Source organism: Coffea eugenioides, chromosome 6, assembly GCF_003713205.1.
Source record: "Coffea eugenioides isolate CCC68of chromosome 6, Ceug_1.0, whole genome shotgun sequence".
In the NCBI taxonomy this organism is placed as follows: domain Eukaryota; kingdom Viridiplantae; phylum Streptophyta; class Magnoliopsida; order Gentianales; family Rubiaceae; genus Coffea; species Coffea eugenioides.
This window is the reverse complement of record NC_040040.1, coordinates 1,983,663-2,002,517: the sequence shown is the minus strand read 5'-3', so window position 1 is coordinate 2,002,517 and position 18,855 is coordinate 1,983,663. Positions and strand designations below refer to the sequence as shown.

The 18,855-nt window shown below is 37.7% G+C and overlaps 3 protein-coding genes across 3 annotated transcripts; 1 reads left to right on the top strand and 2 right to left on the bottom strand.

Annotated features, from left to right (window-relative positions):
• Positions 1 to 1,557: 1,557 nt before the first annotated feature.
• Positions 1,558 to 6,752, top strand: LOC113775095 (chlorophyll synthase, chloroplastic). The gene is made up of 15 exons (XM_027319834.1): positions 1,558 to 1,799; positions 1,940 to 1,984; positions 2,174 to 2,274; positions 3,197 to 3,284; positions 3,784 to 3,869; positions 3,964 to 4,050; positions 4,128 to 4,193; positions 4,262 to 4,345; positions 4,435 to 4,496; positions 4,695 to 4,770; positions 4,845 to 4,907; positions 4,999 to 5,080; positions 5,718 to 5,794; positions 6,203 to 6,250; positions 6,467 to 6,752. The coding sequence occupies exons 1-15, from the start codon at positions 1,685 to 1,687 to the stop codon at positions 6,527 to 6,529; spliced, it is 1,143 nt and encodes a 380-aa protein (XP_027175635.1). The 5' UTR covers positions 1,558 to 1,684; the 3' UTR covers positions 6,530 to 6,752.
• Positions 6,753 to 6,853: 101 nt separating this feature from the next.
• LOC113775096 (protein SLE1) lies at positions 6,854 to 7,561 on the bottom strand. Its single transcript, XM_027319835.1, has 2 exons — positions 7,382 to 7,561; positions 6,854 to 7,213 (listed from the first exon to the last, which is right to left on the bottom strand). Exons 1-2 carry the CDS (start codon positions 7,497 to 7,499, stop codon positions 6,987 to 6,989), a joined length of 345 nt encoding a protein of 114 aa, XP_027175636.1. The 5' UTR covers positions 7,500 to 7,561; the 3' UTR covers positions 6,854 to 6,986.
• Positions 7,562 to 10,191: 2,630 nt separating this feature from the next.
• Positions 10,192 to 13,223, bottom strand: LOC113772824 (wall-associated receptor kinase 2-like). The gene is made up of 3 exons (XM_027317302.1): positions 12,284 to 13,223; positions 11,968 to 12,138; positions 10,192 to 11,408 (listed from the first exon to the last, which is right to left on the bottom strand). Exons 1-3 carry the CDS (start codon positions 13,221 to 13,223, stop codon positions 10,192 to 10,194), a joined length of 2,328 nt encoding a protein of 775 aa, XP_027173103.1.
• Between the last annotated feature and the right edge of the window lie 5,632 nt (positions 13,224 to 18,855).

Here is an 18,855-nt window from a genome sequence, read left to right as displayed (position 1 = left end):
GTCGCCTGGAGACAGAGCCTGGCAAGTTAAATTACGAGAATATACCAATACGAGGAAATCAAGCATCGAGAGGCTTTTATTTTTTTTTTCAAAAAAAATGTTTTGTTGCCAAGTAGTCCTCTGAACTCCTCATGACGTAGGCCTGCATGTCGATGCACAAGTAACTTGAATCATTTTAGCATATGCAGAGGACCGGGAATCGCACAAATTTCTGCTTCAGAATATGTCTATTCTCGCAAATGCATGGGAACCTTCACAGGAGGGGGAACAGCCTACTTGATCCTCCTGGCCTTGGGGTGGGTTCCAGAATCGTATTCGCCTGAATCACCGCCGGAATGTTTCGTTCTGCAGCTTAAGCTTGCAGCAAAAGGGAAGGAATTTTACGAGCAGTACAATTGGTCACCAAAGCTAGATCCATTAACAATTGGCCGCCACCCCAGCCTGTTTTTTCAAAGATAAGTGGATTTAGTATTCTGATTCCTCACTCTCCATGGAAAGAAGTAGGATTATTTTTGTGAGTATTTTTACGATAAAAAAAAAAGAGAGAAAAGACCCAATAAATGAGGTCAACTTCGTTTGACTTGAAGAGTGTTAATTGGTTCAGACTGAATCAAACAGGCCTGCAATTTATATGGTCAGTGACATATACATTTTCTTGTAACCATTTAATAAATGTGTTTGGATAGTAGATTATTTAGGATAATTTTTAAAACCACTGGTTATGGGATTATTTGAGATATTTAAAACAAGTCGATCGTTTTAATTCAACCAGTGGTTTTCGAACCGGAATGGTAGGATTGCTTTGAGCCGAAACCGATATGGGCTTCTCAAAGGATTTCCATTCACATTCTGGAATCCTCTTTGTGTGGTATTGGGCTTAACCAAAAATCAATATCAGCCTTAATCAGAGGCCACAACCACTTTCCTTTTAGTCATACTATCAAATGCATTTTTTTTTTAAAATGATGGTGTCATGATTAATGTACGTAAAAAAAAATATATATATATATATATATATATATCCTTTTGAGTATGCATGATATAGACCATTGAACTTATAATAAAAGCCATTATAAAGTGTTTAAATACTTTTAAATATATCGTTGGAAGACATAATTCAATAAGTACTTATTAAATTGAATAATATGTATTTAAAAAATTTTTAGATGTACTTATATCTTTATTTAGTTCATGATATGAGATAAAATGATTAAATTTAATATTTTATTTTTTAAATTACAAAAATTATTTTAAAAGCACAAAATTTGAACTTTTACTAAAAAGTGCTTTGAACACAAAAAAAATTGTTTTACTCCTAATCTTATTATGAGACATTTTAAAAGTACTTTTGATGCCTAAAATAAAATTTTTTTTTTTAACCGAAAGCACAATAAGGGGCTTTAGTCAGTACGCCGCTGACCAACAGACAAATGATGGAGTACCAAAACTTTCAAACGAATCCTCCAACCCAACCCAAGCCCATAAAATTAAACCAGTCCTCCCTATATTCGCGAGTGCAGCGTCGCGAGAAAAAGAAGGGAGGAGTCCAAGTTATACTATAGGATTCACAGCGTACGGGTTGTAGGCGTCACGGAGTTGGTACTTTGTAGTACTTTTGTAGAAGTAGTAGCACTTTCCTCGGTGCCTTTGTAAAGCTTCTTCGTTCTACTTCTATCATTTGCCCATGGCGTCTGCTCTCAACGGCGTACTTTCAATAAGATTATCCGATGCCAGCTGGTCCATTTCCAACCCACTTCGAACTTCTCAACTCGCTTCACCCCTTTCCGTCTCTTTCACTCGTAATCTCTTCTCAACTCTCTATCTCTCTCTCTTTATCCATTCCATCTTGCTTCACTTTAATTAATGCTCCCAAACTTCTCCCTTTTTTTTTCTTCCTTTCCTTTTTTGTTGACAATTGACTGGCATTGAACTGATTTAGCGCGAAGATTGGTGGTGAGAGCTACAGAGACTGATACTAATGAAGGTATGTCCGCGTCTGCATTTTGGATTAGCTTATTTTCTTTTTCCATTTTTTTCTTTTTGTTTAAAAAAAAAAAAAAAATTCTTAAACCCGATGGGATACAATCTATGAGATTGAGTGGAGCTGAGCTGCTTTTGTAATTGTTTGGGTCGGTTTGGGTTTTACATCTGCTGTTTGGAACATGTGTGGCAGTAAAAGCTAAGGTACCGGATAAGACACCGGCGGCCGCCGGTGGTAGTAGCGGTTCAAGCATTAATCAGATTCTTGGAATTAAAGGGGCCAAGCAAGAAACGGTTAGTTATCCACCCTCCCCTTTTTTCTGTTTTCCCTTTTTCTACGAATTTTGGATGTGCCTATCTAAGGAATAACTAGTCCTTGCAATTATGATGGCCCCAGTCTCCCATAGTACTTTTTTTTTTTTCATTTTTTTGGGGTGAGAGGCGATTCTAACAAGAATTGGGATCCCGAGTTAATCAATAGCTGCTCTTGCTCTTGACCCAAAAGTCAAAAAGTTCAGGCACGAGTTATTTATCTGTTCTTTTCTTGTTTACATTTCTCTTTAAGGATATGGTTCTTATCTCACAATTTTTCTCGAACTAATTAAACTGGTGGTTGCTTGAAGACTTGAAGTGGCTGAGTTAAATACTTTTAAAGTGTTCTTGGTTTGTTTCCTGGTTTACTTCTTCCCGTAAAGGAAGCTGGGAGTGATGACATTTTAAATATTTGGGGCACAAATTTTACTGAGAGTGTTCGCTTGTTTAATTTTGCTATAGTGTGGGAAATGTTGTTTCTTGCATTGCAACTTATGGAGGTAACTAAGAGAAATATTTGGAAAAAAAGGGTATTCATTGGTGAGCGTGGAGAAATGAAGCGAAGATGCAGACTTTTTTTTCTGCAATAAAATAAACCAATTTATTTTCATTTCTTCAAGCTTCTGTTTGACTCATAAAATTAGTGACCAAAAAGGCAAAAATTATAGGAAAACCACTCCTCCCTTTTTTTTTGTTAGTGTTCGGGGTCTAGGGACTGCAAGAAAGGAAATGAAATATCACCGGAAGTAAGGAAACTACTGGTACATGCAGTATAATGAATTCTAAAAATGAAATAAGAAAAAGAAAACCAAAGAAAGATAAATCGGAAATGATGAAGAATTTTTGCAGATTGCATTTGCACAGTTCTATGTACTGATCTAGAATTCATTGTTCTTACCACAAGGATAAATGGAAGATCCGGGTTCAACTTACCAAGCCAGTTACTTGGCCTCCACTTGTATGGGGCGTGGTATGTGGAGCTGCTGCGTCTGGTACTTTCCTAGCATTTCTGTTTATACCTACACAATTATTATCACTTTAGGAAGTGCAACTCTGCCTGATTTCCTGAAGAGCATTTTGAGCCTGTGGCCTATTATATCACTGCACTTGGTAGTCAATTAGCGCCTAGACATAGATAATTTAATGGTGTTTTGACAGCTAGGACAATGTCAGGATATCCGTGGATGCCAGTAAAGATATTTTCTGGAGTTCAGTGAGAGTATATCATCCTTTTTCTTAGCTTGAGACCTGGCTATAAATCTACTCATTCAGACAGTTTACTTTTAGAAGTCTCTCCCATTTTGCCCGGCAAGAGCATTGTTTTATCTGTGACTGTGTCATTGTTGCTTTTGTGTCCTAACCAGTGCCAAGTTTCTTTCCCTAATATTCTAAATTTCCAGCCATAAGCACATTATTTTTGGAGCTTATTTCTCATCTATTCTATGGATCTATTCATCTGATATTCTGGCTCTAACAAGAATTTGCTGATAGGGAACTTTCATTGGAGTTTGGACGATATGGCCAAAGCATTAGTCTGTATGTTGATGTCTGGTCCATGTCTAACTGGCTATACTCAGGTACTAATGCCATGGATGCTATTGTGGTGCTTTTCTAGCTCAATAGGCTTCTGGAAACTTTCGAAAATGTAACTCTAGTTGCTTTGACCTCCAGACACTTAATGACTGGTATGATAGAGAGATTGATGCCATCAATGAACCTTATCGTCCAATTCCTTCTGGAGCAATCTCTGAGTTTGAGGTTTGTAATAGTTGGAATCTTATAACACATTTTCTTTACTTAAACTAAAATTTGACTTCTTAAGACTTGGCTTTCAGGTGATTACCCAAATATGGGTGCTGCTTCTAGCTGGCCTTGGTTTGGCTGGATTATTAGATGTGTGGGTAGGTCTTTAAAACTCCTAGTAGTGTGTTACACTAAATCGTGTTCCTAAAGTGTTTTTACTTTTTAGGCAGGGCATGATGTCCCAGTGCTATTCTACCTTGCTGTTGGTGGGTCCTTGCTATCCTACATCTACTCGGCTCCTCCTTTAAAGGTTATCTCCTTTCCGCTCTCAAGAGAGCGTATGAATTTTATTTATTTGCTTTTTGTTTCAAACCCCAACCTGAGTTTCCTTAATTGCAGCTTAAACAGAATGGATGGATCGGCAATTTTGCTCTTGGAGCAAGTTATATAAGTTTGCCATGGTGTGATATCTTCTACTTTATGCCAAAAAATTTACTATTCCATCCTGAAGCTGATAGTTCAGCTCCATAGTACTGTTCTTTATATGGTTTCTTGTATCTACCTAGTTTTTCTATTGGTCTAGTCAATTTCCAACTTCCTGGTTTCAAGTTAACTCAACATCCACTGACTGCACATTTGCTTCAATTTCTCACTTACAGGTGGGCTGGTCAAGCTTTATTTGGGACCCTTACACCTGACATAATTGTTCTCACACTCTTGTATAGCATAGCTGGGGTATGTATCCGCAGATGCATCATTTGACGCCGTCAAAATTGGCTTAACTAATTTCATCTTTTATTTCATTTTAGCTGGGTATAGCCATTGTAAATGACTTCAAAAGTGTTGAAGGAGATAGAGCACTGGGGCTTCAGGTTTGTTTCCTTTCAGTTTTTCATGTTTATGCATGAACACTTGCTGTCTAAAAGCATGCATGTTAGTTGACATTGATTATGTGCATTACAGTCTCTTCCAGTAGCTTTTGGCACCGAGACTGCGAAATGGATTTGCGTTGGTGCAATTGACGTTACTCAAATATCAGTGGCAGGTAAAAGTTGTCCTTTTTAGTAAAATGTTCATAGAAGTTCCATTCATGTATTAATACATTGACCATAAGTTTTAGTTTCAAGACTCTGTTAGCCAGCAAACTTGCATTTATATTTTTTCTGTTCCGAAAAACGGGTTTGTTTGTGTGTAGAGTTGGATTATCTGCCGCGTCTATTGAAAGTCTGGATGCAATTCATGCACAATAAATTACAAATGCACCATGCTCAGAGAGTGCTTCATGCCTGATTTTCCTTTAGTTTGCATTTTACTATTCAAACTTCTCTGGGATAATGCTGTGGGTTATGCATGCTGAAACATACCCTCAATTCTGCCATTTTGATCATCTCTGCCATCTAAATTTGGAGAGGTCCAAGTGACCTTGTGGAGCTAATTCTCAGATCTGGCATGGTAATTGTCTGCTCTAATGCAAATCTGTTGCGGCTTACCCTTACGGAGTTTTAATTGACAGCGCATGGTAACTCTACACAGAATCACCGTCCTATGTCGAAGCACTAGTTGATTGCTGGTGTGGTTGTGCTTTTGTTCAGTTGTAACAGATTGTTGATTTTCCACTGAATTGATAGTGTTCAATTAACATATTCAGTTCCCTGCTCGATTAAGACGCCATTCTATTGTAGGTTATCTTCTGGGCAGTGGGAAGCCGTATTATGCATTGGCACTTCTAGGTTTGATCGTTCCACAAGTGTTTTTCCAGGTGAGGCAAGTTCTTTCCAGGGGTCCATGATTAGGTCGTTTAGGTCTCTGTAACGATTAAGCCATTTCTCCGGGATCAGCTAGTATATGTCTTTTTAGTGATTAATCCTTTCTTAGAAGTGCCATTATGGTTAATAACTGAATTATAACAACAAATAACAATTAGCAAATTTGTCTTTGTGGACCGACACAGCTGAATTGGTTGTGCAATAGTGACGGAACACAAAATCCTAAAGGCACATACATGCCTTTGGCCTAGACTCAGAAAAGGTGTATGCATATGCCGCTTGCAAAACTGTCGATGCTGATTATTCCACTTTGCATGTGCCTAGCATTTTAAAGCCTTCTTTCATATATGGACTCTTTTTTAAGTTATCCTAAATCTGTATATGCACGATTCTTGTTGCAGTTCAAGTACTTCCTCAAGGACCCAGTGAAATATGATGTCAAGTATCAGGTATGTCTTTCTTTTCTTTCCCTGTGGCAACATGAATGATGCTAAATCTAAGTGCAGGCTGCAGTAGCGCCCTCTGCTTGCCATAGAATGAATTAATTTACCAAGAAAAAGAAAGTAGGCGCTATGCTTCAAACATGCATTTGACCATAAACTGAGTACTGTTGAGACCTTCATTCTCCTGATAGCTTTGCCTGATATCTCGTGACTGGTTTCCAGGCTAGCGCACAACCATTTCTTATTCTTGGCCTTCTGGTTACTGCTTTAGCAATTAGCAGCTGATTTTGTTGCCGCGCCTACCCTGGTATCGAAAGGAAAGGACAGAGAGCAGAAAGAACAAATCATCGGGAATCAAGGGCCCACGCAGGCAAATTTTTTTGGACCGTTTCTGCTCTCGTCGGCCCTGGAGCTGTCTGACCTTGGGCCATCTGTATAATAATTTTGTGTTAACTTTGAAATAGGGCATTGTTGTATCGTAATACAAAATCTTTTGCACTTTTTTTTTTTTGTTCCTTTCCAGTGTCCGGGGTGTTTTTTTTTTTTTTTTTTCGGTTTTTGGGGAGTTTTGGGAAGGAGAAGGATTTGCGAGATAAGTGGGACAGGGAGTGAAAGTGATCGTTACGACTTGACTTACAAGCAAACAGTTTTATGATTAGTTCCCTCTCATGGAGAGTCGGATACAAATCACTCCGATGTCAAAAGAAACAAAGTACAGGAAGACTTGTGCTCGACCGTGGATTCAGCGGTTAGAAGTCCGGAACTTGGACTCATGTATCTCAACGCCTTCTTCAGCTGCACGTTCACCTCCAGACTTGTCGATGGTACTCAGTCCACCCTTTCGGCCCATCTCCTGATACCCTTCTCTTCCCAGCTGCTCTTTCCTAGTCCGCCCTCCGCGGCTTCCCATTTCTTGATACCCTTCCGTTCCCAGCTGCTCCCTCCTGCTCTGCCCTCCTCGGCTCCTCCCTTCATCATTTTTATTTTTAAACAAAAAAAAAATAAAATTACACATCCATTTTACATAATCCATCGGAAACACATAGATTAAATACTAGTAACCAACGAGCTGAGCATGAGTGAAAAATAGAAATGAGGGAGTGAGTTAAGGAGACGTGACAAGAATAATGATGTCACCTTCAGCGAGGTGCTCCTGGGCTTCGAGGCTCTTGCCGCCGGTGCCGCCAGGGACGACAGTTTCTCCCTGCCTAGCCCTGGCATTCAGTTCAGCTCTCTCTTCTTCTGATGATGCCATTCTCACTCCCTTCTCCTTTTGGGAATCAGTATGCAACGTTATGAGGCAAAGGTTTTACGGTTAATTTGCTGAAAGCTAGCGCGGTGGACTTAGCATATATACTATATACTATATAGAGAGAGACCTTTTATTTATTTATTCGTGCATGGGTGCAAGAAGATATCGGCACGAACGGCTTGGGAGTGACATGTGGCTGCATGATGCAAATGTTGGAGCAGAAAATCGACGGGTTTGATGCCACGCACTTGCTTACTCAACAGTCAATCCAATCTCTACTGGCATTAATGGGCTACCAGAATGTCGATACGAGTCACCTCGCATGCCATGCCATCTTTCTGTTTCTGAATCCCCTCCTCACCAACGCTCTCTAAAATACGAAAAGTTTAACCAAGTAAATGAAAAGAAAAACATGCATGCCTAAGAATGAAGCACCAAAAAAAAAAAAAATTGATGCGGTAACAAAGAACCAAGATAAGTTGATTAAATTGCATTTTGAAGGAAATTAAATCAAATTATATTTATTTTCTAATTCTTTTTTTGTGTCTTGTTTGTCTAGTTTTCATATTAGAATAGAAAACCTCAAGTCAGTTTTCAAATAAATTTTGATTTATAATTGTATTTGTTTTAGAAAACTTTGGAGTCTATAAATACTACCAGTCTAGCAGATTATTATTTGAAAAATTGAGTCGAGTTGAGTTTTGAAAATAAGTTTGAGAAAAAGTCTAATAGTTGAGATTTGTGAGTTATCGTGAGTGAAAAGTTACAATTTGATATTATTATTATTAGGTTTTGAGTTAAATAAAATTATTGAGCATTTGTTGAGTATTTGTTCTCCTTCTTTTTCCACAAATTTTTATATGTGCTAAAATTAATTCCACTGCACGCATATTTCTTGTGTACTAACAAGTGGTATTAGAGTTCTATATTCAAGAGTTTAACTCTAGGGTATCTATAGTGTTTGGAGAGAGTGCAAAATTTTTTGATAGAAAAACGTATACCATAAAACGGTATAAAGGTTGTGGTAAAGTACTCATATATTGAAAAATTTGATCACGGGACTTGGTCTTGAAGTATTCGTTTGTTGATTGGAATTAGGGAAAGACCCGAATTGGACAGAGGTCTAAAAAGAGGGACTCTGTCATGATTATTGATATTATGCAGTTATTAAAAGAAAAGAAAAAAAGGTCCTGATAGATTGTCAATTGTTACAGTGAAATTTGAACAAATCTGAAGTCAGGGAGGCCAAGAAATTCAAGTACATAAATTGTTTTGAGTTACCATGGACATAGAATTTATAAATGGTGAAAAATTCAAAATTTTACCCACATTTAGTGGTGATAAAAAAAGATTTGAATGGTCAAGAATAATGCACAAATATCTTAGAAAATGTGATTTGAGTGAATTTCTTGAGATCAATTTAAATAGTGATCAATCAAAAGAACTTAAGAAAAGGAAGGTCAGATTATTTTTCAAAATAATGTGAAAAATCAATGGTTGAAGAGTATTATAAAAGACTTATCATCTCTACTCAATCGCCTCTATGGTTTTGGTCAGATCTCTTCTATATTTTGATGATAGAATTTTCATATGAATCTAATCCTAAATAAAAAATTGGTTTGAAATGAAAAGTTAATTTGGAAGAGGGTGTGTTTATTGGTGATAAAGAAACTTTTAATATTTTTAATATGGTTGAAAATTATAATTTGCGTACTTTGTTGGAAATAATTGATGAAGAAGAAATTTGTAATAAGGCAAATAAAGGAAAAATTGTGGGTGCATATGAAAATAAAGAATTTGTGACTCAAGAAGAAATTTCACAAGTAATTGAGAAAAAAAGAGAGTGAAATCATTGGTCAAAATCAAGAGGTGACTAAAGACCGTGACGATGTAGAAATTGTTAATTTTGTCGAGATTGATGAATTTTTTGAAGAGAAAAATCATGTGATGGAATTGGTTGATGTCAATTACGAAATGGACGATTTAGTTGAAAATTGTGACACTGCTAAAATTGATACTGTTGTCAATGTGAATCAATAAACACAAAAGTATGATGATATTGAAAATATTGATGGTGGCAATTATGATTTTGTGATTTCAGAAAATTTTCTTGGTGATGCGGATAAATTAAATTAAGGAGAATGTAATGAAGAATGGGTGAACATATTTGAATTTTTTTATAAGAGTGATCAAGTGAAAAAATTGTATCTGCCGCAATTGAGTTTTTCATGGAGATTGAATCTCGTGATAGTAGGAATAGATGATTGTTGTCGAACAAAAAAAAATAAAAAATAAAAAATAAAAAACTGCCTAGAAACATGTTATCATGGTCATAGCCATTTCCTCCTGAACCAGTAAAGTAAGCCGTGATGAAGCAAGGCCTTAGAAGCTTCGAATCAACCTTCAGCAGGGATTTATCTTAAGAAAAGAAAAGTTCAGTTTTCTCTCTCTTAATTTCTGAGCTATTTGCAAACTGAAACCAAGTTTTCTGGAAATTTATTTGCAAAAATAAAACCATGAATGAAAAAAACACTGTCCAGACGAAAATATTTAGACCAAATACAGACTAGGTTTCTTAAAACTAGCTCATTAATACTCAGATATTATTGAAGATTGACGTAATTCAAGAACACTGAAAATTAGAAAATTGAGGATACGAAGAACATGTATATAGTAGGCAGGCTAAGACCGATCATCAGCGGGGGCTGTTTGCTGGGAACATCACCTGAGCTGTGTCTGAGCTGTATTGCCCAGATAGGGGTACGGTATCTGAATAAGGGCTCATTGGGACGGTGTAAAGGTCTGATGCTTCATTCTCTGTCATTAAGCCCATTGATTCTTCATGACCATGTTGATTAGCCCAAGGATGTCTAAGGGTAAACTTTCTTAATCCTTCCAGTTCCATGGCAACTTCCTTCATTGTTGGCCTATCCACGCCACTTAAGTAAAGGCATCTCTTTACTAGCTCACCAGCTGCTTGGAGCTGCTCTAAAGACCCCTCCCTTACAACTCGTGGCTCAAGAATTTGAAACAATCGATTTTCCTTCATGGACATGAGGAAATATTTGGCTAAGTTCCTTTCTTTTTGGCTTCTCTCCATACAAAGCGGTTTTTTACCTGTTAAAAGTTCTGCAAGGACCACACCAAAGCTATAAACATCACTTTTTTCTGTCAGCTGACTTGTATGGAAATATTCTGGGTCCAGATATCCTAATGTCCCTTGCACTAGCGTCGTCACTTGAGTTTGATCCAGCGGTACTAGCCTCGAAGCTCCAAAATCCGATATTTTTGCAGTATAATATTCATCCAGCAGTATGTTGGCAGACTTAACATCTCTATGAATTACAGGTTTTGAAGCCGCTGAATGTAGGTAAGAAAGTGCACCAGCAGCCTCAGCAGCTATCCTTAATCGATCCTCCCAGGATAACCAAGTCATTGCACTGTTTTGGATATGGTGGAAGAGAGTCCCGCTAGAGACATACTCATAAACCAGTAAGGGAACTTCTGCCTCCAGACAACACCCTAAGAGCTTCACAACATTACGATGATTAACCTGCGTAAGAATAACCATCTCATTGATAAACTGCTCTATCTGACTCTCGTCCATTATTCTCGACTTCTTGATTGCAACAATGCGTTTATCAGGTAGAATTCCTTTGTAGACTGTTCCATAACCACCTCGACCGAGGATCCTGTCATCTGCATATTTGTTGGTAGCTTTCTCTAGCTCTTCAGCCGTAAAAACTTTTGTTGATTCCACACCACCTCCATTTGAGGACAGTTGTTGCTTCAACAGCAAGCCACCATTTTGCTGAAAGAAGTTCTCTCTGAGTTTAATAAGCTTCCTCTTTTTGATGCCAAAGTACAGCCAAGTTATTCCCACCAGCAAAGACAGAAAGCCAAAACCCAAACCTGCAAATCAATCATATTTTAATCGAGAGCAAGGAATCGTATATAACAGCTTTTTTATGTGATCAGATGAAGGTAGTTTCATTTATCAAAATCTATCTTCACATGGGATGATATCAGCATCTGCTGATAGCTTTGGATCATGCAGTCATAGCAATGAAGCATGCCAATTTGTTCTGTAGACTAACAGGGCATTATGATTGACAGCAGTTAATTCTTCTCACAAGCAGCTCAGATGTTTGGTCACAAGTGATGTCATGAAGTAAATCTTCCACAGAAGAAAACAAGCCGATTATTTGAAGAGATGTAGAACTATTTAAAGGATGTTAATTTATCGTCTCGATTGTTTGTCTTTGCATTTGTATTTCTTCTTGGTCTGAATAGCAGTTTGCTAGACTCAGTAAATATTGCCGTGATGTGGCCATGAAGGATTTTATTCTTTTTTTAATTTGTCGTATCTGGTGTCATAAATTAGAGCTTCATAAGATAATCATAGCTTGGTACCCTTAGCCAACTTTAAGATACATACGTAATTCTGTAAGAATGAGCATCATCTAGTTACCTAGAGAAAGCTTGATTACTGGGAGCTCTTTGTTGTTGGCAATGCAACCACGGCCATCTTTTTTGCCATCACCATAATATCCTCCAGGACAAGAGCAGTTGTACGCACCTGGAGTGTTGATACAGATCCTTTCACAGGGATTGTTATTTGGATCTGCACATTCGTTGATGTCTGGCCAAAAAAAAAATAGGGAAGTACAAAAAGAACAAGAAGCAAATCAGGTCAGAGTAAAATCATGCGCAACAACGTTTTAATTTCACCATCTCTTGGGATTTGATTCAAAGAAAGCAGATAAATGTATGACTATATGACCAACCTTGGCAGCCTGGACTGACGTAAGGATTGCCCTCGTAACCCGGATTGCAGCTGCAGCGATACCCCCCAAATCCGGTCTCTGAATCAACGCAGTCACTGTTAGCTTTGCATGCATAATCATTTGCTTTCTGGGCTGCTGAGCAACTCAGGTTTCCAAGTGCCCAGTCCAGCACTATCGGAACGGTGGCCAAGGTCCTCTGCATGAAATTAGGATCAGAAAAATCGGACGCCCCGCGGAATATGAATCGATCCTGCTCACCGAGAAAGGCATAGCTACAGGGATCGAATGAGGAGACCGTCGTATGGTTCTTCAAGGAGCTGAGGGAAGCAAAATAGTACTTGAGACCCCTGGGTATGGATGTTTGGCAACACCCAATGCCGGAACAGTACCCATCTGGCACGTCCTCGGCTTTGGAGCAGAGAGATACGCATCCACTAGTGAAGTTGAGGCCTTCAGATCCTGTTATGAGAGCGAAGTCATCGCAGCCGATGACAGTGAACTTGTTTAGTTCCGAAAAGCTGTATGGCGTAGTCCCTAGGTTGGTCCAGGCTGTGTTATCCTGGACCAATGCCCCGGATTGACTGTAGCACTTCTTGGCCATGACATTGGAAATGCGGATCTGGCTATCTGATATATCATAAATCTCTAGCTGACCTATGAAAGGCTTGGGAGGGTTGAAAGATGTGTTGCATGTAATCTCAAACCAAGTCCCTATAGCACAACCAGATCCTGGGCCAACTCCAAATGGATATGGAACTGTCAGGTTTCCACACTGGCGCTGACATCCTGGTGATTTGGTGATGTTGGCACCTTTGGTGATGGTGGTGACGGGGGCGGTGGTGTTTGTGTTTGTGTTGTTCTGGGCTGCCGATATTAATGCAGTCAACGCTAGGCCGCAGAGGTAAAACCAGGCAATGCGGATAATCAAAATCCTTGGCATGATTGCAGATTGGTGCTTAACTATCACCGTCTGCCCTACTAAGCAACAAGCATTCTTATAGGCTATTGGATATCAAGAAGTTGCACATATATTGTTTCTGCTCTATAACATCGTTTGAAAATCATTTCATCGTTTATTTTTTAACTCTTCAGGAAAGCACTGTCTAACTCAGAGCTTTACTGTCAAAGCAAGGAAAGAGCAAGGGAATACTCTACTACTGCTAGGAAAGGAAACAACTAAGAAGCAATTATCCTGTTTACTTGTTATTCTGGTCTGATGCGGCTATTTGGTGAAGGTTAGGACTTTGGGATGGGGGAGTTAAAATCGTGCTGAATCATGGTCCTTTAAATAAATGGATAATAATATCTATCTTGAATTGACTGCCACGAAAAGAAATTGCAGGCAGCGCAAGTCCATTGCCCGTCTAGTTCTTCGCTCGCCCATTATCATTGTACGAAGTAGGTAGCAATGGTCGCCACAGCTGGTAAGTGTTAAATTCAACTGGGAAGAATACTTAAAAACAAAAAAAGGGAGTGAGCAACTAAGCAAGGCGAGTCGACCTTTTGCTGTGCGTAATTTAAAACGACGACTGACTTTAAGCATGTCGTGCGCCTGGGCTGTGGGTCAAAATTCTTTGGAAGGTTCGTACATGTGATAGAATCAGATGAGTTGTGGCCGAACGATATATATATATATATATATATATTTAACAAGAAGGTTTTGTGGTGCCAAATTGGGTGGTGAGACGAGAGATTTGCTCTAGACGCAAAGTTTTTTTCATTCTTGTACGCGGCGTCCAGAACCAGAACCAGAACCAGTGGGACGACGCGCCGCTACCCCATTGTCAAAAGTAGGCGAGATACTGCCTTTGACAATTGCGGTCGGTATCGTCCTCTAATAATCGTCGACATCCAGATCCAGTACTGAAGAAAGGAGTTATTAGAATGTCAAATAAAACCCTTATAGTAAAGTAGGCAGCCGCGTTGAAAAGATTTTTGCAGAATGATAATCGTTGACGTAGTGTACTGGAAAGCGTAAATCCCGGCCGGTCTTTGGTCAATTTGAAGAAAGAATTATATGAATTCATCTTTTATATATATATATATATATTTTTTTTTTCTCAGCATGAGCGATAATGCAATAATATTAATGCATATGCTGCAGATTCTGCGATCTTCTTAATTTCTTCAGAAACAGGACTAGAAGTCAAGGAGGGGCCCCAAATTAATGCATGGCCCCGCATTATTGCGGAAAAACTAATTGAAGACTTCCAAGTCAACTCTTATCATTTTCATTGCTCCTGTATAATATATAGAAAAATTTGCTAAATTGATCCCTAACATTTACACAAAAAACTTTTCTTTAATTCATAATATTTAAAATTAGTTAGAACACTCTCTAACATATAAACTATGGTCCATTTTTATTCTAATACTCATATTTGCCCATTTCACTGACTAAAAATAGCATGCCTCTCTCACGTGAACATATTTTCAAGAGTAAAACTGAAAAACACACTTATCATCAGTGTAAATGTGGAATTGAATCTTCTTCTGTTGTTGTTGTTGTTGCTTCTGCTTATTCTTTCAGACACCTCCGAATACAAGATGCAAACTATGACAATACCAAAAGAACAAATAGCATTTATTTTGGTTAAACTCCATTTTAGTATATTCAGCCCACCATGATTCTCTTCCCACTTAACCTCTCTTTGATTGTCAGCGTCATCCATGTTGTTGCTGTTTTTCTTGATCATCTTTCCTTCTGGGTCAATTTTCTGTCTTGGTGAGGAAATCTTGGTTGTTTCCAGAGTCTCGCCAGCATTTTTATAGGCCTTTGCTTTCTCCTCCAACTGAAAAGCACCCGCGTCAATTTGAGGCTTGATTCCCCTAGCGGTGTGGCTGCTGTTGTTGCTGTTGTTGGAGTTGGGCGAGTCCAATTTCATGTCGGCAAATAATTCAGTTTCCTTCATTTTCTTGAAGAAAACTTCTGAGACCAGATCTTGATCAGCTTCCCCTATTAACATCCTGAGACTTCTGATGGATGTGTCAAATGGGGCCTTAATCACTTGTTTCAACCCTTGATCGTCAATTTCGGGGATCTGATTCTTAAGTGCTGGCTCCAGCTGAATTTAGATAGGCATGAGTTGATTAGGCACTCTGGCTGCTGTCTCTGCAGTAGTTTCGACAAATTTTGATGATTTTGGAGATGGGCATATTTTCTTGTGGTTGTAATTTGAGGGGAAAAGGTGAATGGGGGGTGGTGGTCCGATGTATTTTTACTTTAGAAGGGAAATCAAGTCTGTTTTTCGATTTTGCCCTTGAAAATATGTCCACGTAAAAAATGCATGCTATTTTTAGTGGAAGAAATGAGCAAATACGAGTATTAGAACCAAAATGGATCATAATTTATATGTTAGGGACTATTCTGACTAATTTTAAATGTTAGGAACTAAAAATATTTTTTTGTGTAAATGTTAGTAACCAATTTGACAAATTTCCCTAATTATATGCCTTCACCTCGTACTAATTATTTCTACATGCGATCCAATTAATGCTCCAAGTCTTGAGTTACTACAAATAGGACCCTTCCCTTCCCTTCGCTTCCCTTCCCTAAATTGCTTCTTATCGATCAGTACACAAAGTTCATACATACATACAACACACATGCTAACATCCATTAATTGTCAAATACAGAATTAATACTCTACAATATATCAATGAAATCGATCTCAACCTGCCCTTTCACCTGTAAGCATATATCTCTTTCAATGTCCAATAAATTTATCAGTTAAAATTGAAATTCAGTTTTAAAGTTTAATCATACACTAAATTTTTATCAGTATTTAGCCATAACTTAATTGAGGCATTTTACTTTAAAACTCAACAAATTCCTTAATAATTTTGTTTAATTCAAAACCCAACAAAACAATAACAATATCAAGTCGTAACTTTTTGCTTACGATAACTCACAAATCTCAACTATGAGACTTTGTCTCAAATCTATTTGTAAAATTTAACTCAATTTTTTAAATAATAACCTACTAGATTGATAGTATTAATAAGCTTCAAAACTTACTAAAACAAATATAATTGTAAACTAAAATTTTATTTGAAAACTGATTTGAGATTTCTTAATCTAATATGGAAACTAGACAAACGAGACACCAAAAAGAATTAGAAAACTAAATACAGTTTGGTTTAATTTCATTCATTGCCTCTCTTAAACCAAACTCTTGATATTGTCATCTCCCCTACCCTTACACTTACACTTGAGAGAGAAAGGAAGGCCATAACTGAACGGCGAGAACACACCTCTCGACCAGGTGCACTACGGTACATTCTAGATTTGTAAATAATGAAGCGTTACACTTCTCCTTTAGTGCACCTAAGTCCAGCTAGTTTTGTGCCTAATCTATCCCAGTGAGATGCTCTAGTCTAAAATTTTGGCCATCTTTAATTACTTCTATTGGCAGGGATCAATTTTACAAATACAATGGATACTTGTCTTAAGAACGGGGAGCAGCGCAATTAAGGTTTTATAAATAGTCGAGTTTTTTTTTTGAGTTTTTCCCTTGCTTGGTTACACTATAAGCACTCTCACAAAAATGTTTAATGAGAGATAGCTCTCTGATTACATATCAATCTAATTCTTATGCCAATGTTATTAAACTCAGACTAAATAGCGACTCCGCTAAACTATTAGGTTAGGAGTTAATTGATCGAATCGATTGGATCGTTCACAAAAACTCGTTAACGTCAGTATGATGTCATAATTATTTTATATTTTTATAAGTTTTATAAATATTGAAATTAAGTTCTTGGTTATATTCGACCAATCATAAATAATGTTTCAAAAATATTAGACTTGCAATCAAATTTACACCTAATAATTATATCTAAAAATGCAAGTCCATGGATAAAATATGTCCATTCACCAAAACTACTTGAAAAACTAAATTAAAACAAATTAATACAAGTTGAAATCATTGATACTAATTTGATAAGATCATAAGGATGAAATATCTTGATTTAGAAATCATTTAAGAAAGCGAGTAATTTTGAAATTTACACTAAGTGGGTGGCGTTTTTTTATTCTTATTAATAAATAAATGTGTTACAATTTAGATAATTCAAATTATATTTGAGAAAAAGAAGAAATAAAAGTTTGCAAACATGATCAATCAATCGAATCAGGTCACTGATTTAACTAATTTCTGATAATTTTGACTGATTTTTAACCAAAGCAATTTTATACTATAAATCAATTTGAAAAGAAGGCTAATTCACGATCGGACCTATCGAATCAGCCAGTCCGATTTGGATATAACAACTGTCTTATGCACGACAAAACGAGAGAGGCACGTCTCTCCAAGAAAGTGGAGGATTTTTTTCCACTCTTTTTCCAATCACATGCTCCAACAAATAGAAATTGGTACGACTTTCCAAATAAGTAATTGTTCACATATTAAATTCATTCTTGACAAATGAGAAACAAATCAACAATACAGAGGGGATTGGTGAAATTGGGGCAAAAAAAAAAGTTTAAGGGTCTTGTTGTAATTAAACCCAAAGAATAGATAGGAAAATAAATAAAAAAGAATACACCAACGAAACCCTAATCCGCAGTTCCCCGCCCCATGAAGAGGGAAGAAGAGTAGTTACAACCTCACAGGCTTACAGTATATAACACAGATTAACAAACACCTCAGCGGTGGCCAATGCGCGGCACCTCTGCTAATAATAATATCAAATCCCAATCCCCTTCTTTTCTTATTTATTCTTTGGTTGTAGCTCCGTGGAAAAATCTCTAGGTAGATGCATGTTAGTTATACAAAGAGCAGTAGAAGTTAGTTTGAGGGGGATGTTTCCGGATGATGAAAGAGGGGAGACGGAGAGGGATTTGGATCTCACCTCTCTTGAATTGGTCACCAAATATGAATCCGCCGCCGAGTTCGTCAGCAGTTACTTTCCTCGCCACATTTTCTCCCCCTCCTCCACCCCCTCCTCTCTGTAAACAATTCCACTATGGTACTTATCTTTCTGTGTCTATGTTATTAACGCACACGATTAAGTGCTAGTGTAGTATACTAATTGCACATGAAAAACCGGTGACTGGAAGAGCAGCTGATATAACTGCTGCTGAAGTTGCTCTGAGGCTTGTCAGGCTCAGGCCTGAGAAAAAGGGAAGGCGTCTTGCACTGTAAACTTCAAGGGGGGCTTTCGTTTAATTGGGTTTCATTTTCATCCTGTATTGTTTGGTCAGGAATCCAAGTGTTATTCTGCCATTTTGAAATTATTCTTTTTGCCCTCGTTAGGTGAAGAAAGGACATCTCTGTCAGCATCAAGCACAATTATATCTGTCATTTCTTAAATTCTTTTTCCCCTAGATGATGATCACTTTGAATAAGCAATGGATTAACTTCCATATGAAGCTTTTGTCATAGTTACTCTGATAGGGGATGCTAATCCTTTATGCTGTCCTGGTTAACCACACATTTTTCTAAATGCTAGTTGAGCCCTGATAATTTTTGGAATTTAGTGCTATATCCCGAATAGCGTCCCAGTGTCATTTAAACTGAATGTATTATATTAACCCAGATTGGAAGAGTACTTCAGGAGCTATGACGTTA